General features: G+C 48.6%; 1 protein-coding gene across 7 annotated transcripts; it reads right to left on the reverse strand.

Moving 5' to 3' along the window:
* Positions 1–307: 307 nt before the first annotated feature.
* Positions 308–4,076, reverse strand: LOC139837602 (dolichyl-diphosphooligosaccharide--protein glycosyltransferase subunit STT3A-like). Of its 7 annotated transcripts, none has more exons than XM_071826969.1 (5): positions 3,197–4,076; positions 2,470–2,510; positions 2,284–2,355; positions 2,108–2,190; positions 308–418 (listed from the first exon to the last, which is right to left on the reverse strand). In XM_071826969.1, the coding sequence occupies exons 1-5, from the start codon at positions 3,197–3,199 to the stop codon at positions 393–395; spliced, it is 225 nt and encodes a 74-aa protein (XP_071683070.1). In that variant the 5' UTR covers positions 3,200–4,076; the 3' UTR covers positions 308–392. The 7 variants fall into 5 exon arrangements, 2 of the variants coding, with proteins under 2 accessions (XP_071683070.1, XP_071683069.1); XR_011754150.1 differs by having other exon boundaries at positions 2,108–2,209; XR_011754152.1 differs by having other exon boundaries at positions 2,108–2,203.
* Between the last annotated feature and the right edge of the window lie 2,373 nt (positions 4,077–6,449).

The raw sequence follows: 6,449 nt of genomic DNA on the forward strand, positions 1-6,449 counted from the left end.
GGATCCTCAAGAACCCCAAACCTTTCTCGCCTCTCCCAGAGAGAAACTAGCTACCTAGCAGCTCGGCTTCGATGCACCGGGATATATAGCAACACAGAAAAGATCACATGAGCAACACCCACACACAAGCCGAGAAGAGAGAGGGCATCTGAATATGGAGACAAACAACATACCAGGGTACCGGTTTTGCTTTAATCTGTACCACGGCAACAGCCGCAAAAGAGGCCGGGGTTGAGCAGAGGCAACCTTGACCGTTTCTTGCTCTTCTTCGCGCACCCGCAACTCCTTGTCTTGATATCTCGCCACCGTGATGGCTTTCGCCTCGCTTCGGGCTAACCTCGAATGATCCATGACTGGATGTATGTTCTGTTGTATTGTTGAAACCTCTCAAGTCACACTTCATCCAATCGCTTTTTTCCTGAGTTAGAAGAACAAAAACAATATTAGTTGGAAAAAATCTACGAGATTGAAAGCCCAACACCAAAATTTTGTTCCTGCTATACTACACTGTGATAAGTGTCACCTCGGTAACTAGAAAGAACAGGATGACTAATTTACTTTTATTGTTATTAATACGCAGATGATGACGAAGAAGTAAATGAAGAAATGTACGAACAAAATCTCTATGAAGCTGCACTTGATGAAGAGGAAGATGCGGAAGATGAAGAGCAAGATGCAGTAGAAATGGGTGAGCAAAATCAACATTATAATGGGGAAGAACCAGGTGGTCATCAAGCAGTACGACATCGAAAAGTCCTCCCTGACCATCAAAAATATGCTGCTTATGTAGCTATGCATTCACTTTGCATGAAAAATGGAGGAAAGTTCGACAAGAATGACAAGAAACATGTTGCTGCATTTTTTCAATCGGACATCCAAGTTATGCAAAGAATATGGAGACTGGCTATGAAGCAAATAGCTGATGGGTTGGAAGTGGATGTTTCTAGCAAAAGGAAAGGAAGGTGTGGGAGGAAACCAAAGAATATCGATATGTCCATTGTTCCTAGTATACCTCTAAATCAAAGGTCAACTATCAGATCACTAGCTTGGCAGTTGGGAGTCAGCCCTAGTACATTATTCACAAGATTCAAAGCAAAGCACTTCAAGAGGATCTCAAACTCTCTGAAGCCACTTCTAACACAAAAAAATATGTTGGCAAGACTCCAATTTTGCCTCTCAATGATTGGTGAGACTAAGACAAAAAAAGGACACCCAATTTTCAAAAGTATGTACAATTATGTACATATAGATCAAAAGAACAAGAAAAGAAAGCTCGAGAAGAAGCGAAGCAAGAAGATGCTAGAAAGAAAGAACAAGAAAGGAAAGCACGAGAAGAAGCGAAGCAAGAAGATGCTAGAAAGAAAGAACAAGAAAAGAAAGCTCGAGAAGAAGCGAAGCAAGAAGATGCTAGAAAGAAAGAACAAGAAAAGAAAGCACGAGAACAAGCGAAGCAAGAAGATGCTAGAAAGAAAGAACAAGAAAAGAAAGCTCGAGAAGAAGCGAAGCAAGAAGATGCTAGAAAGAAAGAGGAAGCAAAGAAAGCACGAGAAGAAGTGAAGCAAGACGAAGCTAGAAAGAAAGAGGAAGCAAAGAAAGCTCGAGAAGAAGCGAAGCAAGACGAAGCTAGAAAGAAAGAGGAAGCAAAGAAAGCAAGAGAAGAAGCAAAGAAAAGCAATCAATCTTGCAAGCGCAAGAGAGCAGAAGGAAAGCAAGCGCAAGAAGAGCAAGCAGAAGGAGTAAGAAAGCAGGCTCGCGCAAAAGAAAATCAAGCAGAAATAACTACAGCGGAAGAAAGCACAAGCACAAGTAAAAAGCTACTGGAATTTGTTGCAAGCAAGCAATGGAAGCAACCTATTGGAATTTGTACCTATTGATCTGTTGTATTGTTGTTGTTACAGAAACTACTGCTTGTGCTACTGTATTGTTGTTGTTACACAAACTACTGCTAGTGCTACTCTACTGTCGTTGTTGTTGTTACACAAACTACTTCTAATGTATTGGTGTTGTCAGATTACACAAACTATGCAGAATTGAGAACAAGGCTAATTCTATAGAGGTACTTCCCAACACAGTAATATTCAGAGATATGGTTGTCTCTTGTGCTCACCTCCAACGCCGGCACAGTCCTCGACCGCCCTCTTCTTGGTCTCTACGAGGCTGCGCCGCTCCATACCCACACCCGCTCCATACCTGCATTAGATTTCTAAACCTGTGACGCATTGGGGGGAAAAGAAGGATCCTGAAACAGTTCTACAGAGGGAGGGTGTTGCTATGATAACATACCACCAAATGCTTCCAGCTGTCAATGCCAACCCAGGATACACAGTGCCACCAATCACACGACCTAGGGGATACCTAAAACAGAAGCAGCAGCAGAAAATTCAGCCATGTATTCGCGGTGCATGCTCCACTTCACAAATAACTTGCACAGTACAGTATAAATGATTTAGCAGTGTATGAGGCTCTTACCATGTCCTATCATCAAACCAGTTCCAGAAATCGTACATGTCCTGAAAAAAATACTCCAATCAGACTAAAACCACTTGCAGAGAGTAAGAAGACAAATGTCTTTTGCTGACGAAAAGAAACAAGTAAAACAACATACACCAATCAGACTAACACCACTTGCAGAGAGCCAACACTTTCTTAGATACTCATACAGTATTATAGTGGTAGGTAGGCTACATTATTTCTAAACCACTGAGAGGAAACGGTGAGCATGCAAGACACATCAATGTAATGTTAAGCCATTGTTTCTCGATGAAATGAGCTGAGCAAGCCTCATGTGGGAAGAACTGCACTCTGAACTGAACTACTAGAACGGTTACTAGTTTGTGGATGACTAAACTTTTCACTTCATTTAAATCTACTAGGACTGAACTTAAAATCTACTCCAGCTTAAATGTCATCACAACACATCAGCCCGTGTGTAATTTAAGTGGTGCTACTGCTTCCTAAAGTCTAATCTGGTACCGACGAGCAGGGGGTGACTGAAGAAATTTCTATGTTCAGGTCAGTAACCAATCGCTCTAGCTATGGTACTGTAAATCAGGAGCATCAATTCCGAGCAAAAATTCGTAATAGTGCATGAATTGTACAGTTACTACTCATCCACCCAACAGAAGTTAGAGTTAGACAGATTATGATGTTTCACTGCTAATGGACACGAACTTAGTTGATGACGACGGGCACGTACCATGGTGGATGGACTCCTTGCAGTGCGTGATGAAGCTGGCGATGCCGTCCTACTTCTTGAGGAGCGTTTCGTCACGCCAGGACGGCAGCGACGAGAACTGGGCAGGAGCCGCCGTCTGCGCCGCGGACGCTGACCGGCTCTTCCGCAGCCGGATGTCCGCAGCGGGCGCCACTCTCCGCAGCCGCCTCGAGATCTTGCTCCGTGAGAAGCTGGCGCGGCCGCCGTAGAAGGTGGCCTTGGCGGACGCGGACCCGAAGCTGAACGTGCGTAGCCTCCCTCGCCTGCCGCTCGCGCTGAGCCGCGCGGCGACGGCGTCGCTGGGCTCTGACGCGCACCGGCCGAAGGCGAGGCCACCCGTGCTGCTGCAGCACCTGCATCTGCTCTTGGTCGGCACCATCCTCGTCGACCTGAGCGCCTCACGATGCTCACCCCACTTTACCGGTCTTCTTCTCCGTCGTTGTTGACGGATCTAGCCGCACCGTCGACGGATCCAGCCGCACCGCCGACAAATCGAGCACCATCGACGGGAAAAAATCAATCTTGCAGCGGAGATTGAGAAAGAGGGAGATTCAGCGAGGAGGCATGGGGAGGGGCAGGCGGCGTGTGGCGCGTCGACTGAGGAGCCAGCCGGCGGCGCGGGGTTGGTGGGGTGGGGAGGTGGCTGGTGGCATACGGCTCGCCGTCGGTGGAGCAAAGCTGCAGTGCGCCGTCGGTGGAGCAAAGAGGGAGGAGCAAGCGAGTGGAGCGACGACTCTGTGCTGAGACTTCGCGACGACTCGGTGTGCGAGGCGACGGAGGGCAAAACGGGAAAGTACAAAAAGTGCGTAGCGTTAAAATATTTGGCCGTGAAACTCAAAACGTCTTACATTTCTGCACGGAGGGAGTAGGTGGGTGCTGTGCGGAGGTGGAAGAAAGGCGTTGACCCAGATTTGGTGATTTGGCCCGAGTGGAAGTACCGCTTGTTTGCACCGATAGTACCGGAAATGACAGAAATTTCGGATCTGAATCTGGATCGATGAACAACACGAACACATGCGGAAAACTGAGACAAAAATTGATGGAATTCGAGGGGCAAACGATGGATTTGGCCGGAGAAAAGTTGGGGAATGATAGATTAACACCAATAACACAAGATCTGTGGACCAAAACCACAAAAAACGCAACAAATCCTGAGATCCAAATTCGAGCTATTTTTTGGGGCAAAATTTTTGGGAAAATTTGGTGAAATTGGAGGGTCAAATCCGTGGCAACCTTTGCTCTGATACCATATGATACGGGCTGAGCCCGTGTGGGTTGCCCGATCTCACGAATTGACCCGATGGAGTGTGATTATGGAGGGGGATTCGCGGGGAGGTGGATGAACGTGAAGAACACGATACAAACACATGCACACAAATCGGTTATCCTCGTTGGCCCGAACTACCAACTCGATAGAATTGAAGACAAAGAACAAACGGTAGAATCTCTTGCAAAAGATCGACAAATCCAAATAGAATTCCAAAGAGTAAAAGATCAATTGAGAATAGAGTTGCAAAGCAAGAGATTCTCAATTGATAGAATTACTAGAATGGAAAAGATCCGGATAAGGAGGGATGCAATAGATGGATAATCTAAGGAGGGGGGTTCCCTAATCCACAAGGGGATAATAGAGGCATAAGCCAAGTTCATCTAAACATCATCTCTCCCATGAAGGTGGGGGTAGGTGTCTATTTACAGGAAGGGAAGGGGTAAATTACAAGCCAATGGCTGAGATCTGGCTGAAACTCATCAGGGCGGAAGTACCGGCCCTTGGGGGCGGTAGTGCTGGCCAACTACCGGCCTACTTCCGGAAACGGTCCTCCTTGCTTGCAGTATTGTCCAGGGGCGTTTCGACGCAATTCCGGAAGTAGAGCGGAACTTGGGTGGTAGTACCGGCGGGCGGAAATTCCGGCGGTGGCGGGCGGAAGTTCCGGCTACATCTCTTCAGCGCGAGCATCTTCGGTCTTGGACGACATCTGGGCGGAAGTACCGGTTGGGTCGGGCGGTAGTTCCGGCCCTTGTGTCGTCGGTGGAAGTACCGACCGTGATGGGCGGTAGTACCAGCCTGGAGCGTCCAACTCCTCTTCCTCCTTCTCTTCCATGCTTCCGTGACATCGGCCTTGCGTCCTCGGGTCTCCATGGCGTCCTCTCTTCCCTCCGTACTTGTCGTCGAGTTCCTATCATCAAGATATGATAGAGTATGAAGTAGTATATCATTCCACATAGGCGATTGTAGGCACGCATAAAGGAGAAGATTCACCTTTGCGTACCGTCTCGACGATGAAGCACATGATGTGGTGAAGACCGAAAGTCGCCCCGTATCACGACCCCTGCGACCCCCGCGGAGGTAGCAACCACGGTCTCGTCGACGAGCGTGCTGAAGCGGCGGCGCGCAGGAACGCATGTGGTCCCTCAATCTGGTGCCGCGACGGCCACCGGTGATGTCCCACCGGTGGCAACGAAGCCGAAGGCATCCCATGCGAGACCGAAGAATTCGGCGCCCAAAAGGACGAAGTGAAGGCTTCGACGAGCCGTGGCGCCCCGCCTCCGTTCCCCTCCCCACCAACGCCGTCGCCGCCGCCACCGGAAGCCACTGCGAACGTCGCCCAGGACGTGCTCGACGATGGGTCAACAAGGTACACACAACTCATCATCGGTTTTTCATCGCGACTAGATATTGAGGCCGCGTACTGTTAGGAAGGAGAACACCTCGTACATGGAGATGTTGGACGAGGTGAACATTAACCCACTCCCTCCATTCGACGCTGGGATGGGCGGAGATGAGGCCGACGGCGGGGAAGAAGGGGAAGAAGGGGACGAAGGGGAAGAAGATGAAGGGGACGACGGTGTGGTCGAGGTGGAGGCCGATGGAAATAGGAAGAAGAGACGGGCTAACAACTACACGGAAATTGAAGACGCCACCTTGTGCCGAGCTTGTGCCGCCGTGGGAATGGATGCAGTCTCCGACACCGATCAAACAGGGAAGTGCTACTGCAACGCATCGATGACAAGTTCTATAAACTTATGCCGCGCGTTCGCCATGATGTCGATCGCACCTACCGATTGTGTCGTTTGTTTATCATATGCAAAGTTTTTGATAAACCCTGTTTTTAGTTTTAGTTTACGGGCTCCAGCCATTTTACGATCCAAATAAACTTCATTTTTCAGTTCGGCGTTTTTTCGTCTGTGCGAGAGATGCATCGTAAAAAAGGAAACTGGCAAAACGATACTGGCT

This window comes from Lolium perenne, chromosome 3 (genome assembly GCF_019359855.2).
Source record: "Lolium perenne isolate Kyuss_39 chromosome 3, Kyuss_2.0, whole genome shotgun sequence".
In the NCBI taxonomy this organism is placed as follows: domain Eukaryota; kingdom Viridiplantae; phylum Streptophyta; class Magnoliopsida; order Poales; family Poaceae; genus Lolium; species Lolium perenne.

What these genes read in the sequence shown, in the direction of transcription:
- LOC139837602 (XM_071826968.1), bottom strand. An exon ending in TGGTTTGATGATAGGACATG is followed by an intron (nt 2,356 to 2,469) that starts GTAAGAGCCTCA and finishes CTTCTGTTTTAG; the next exon opens with GTATCCCCTAGGTCGTGTGA. An exon ending in ACAGCTGGAAGCATTTGGTG is followed by an intron (nt 2,210 to 2,283) that starts GTATGTTATCAT and finishes AATGCGTCACAG; the next exon opens with GTTTAGAAATCTAATGCAGG.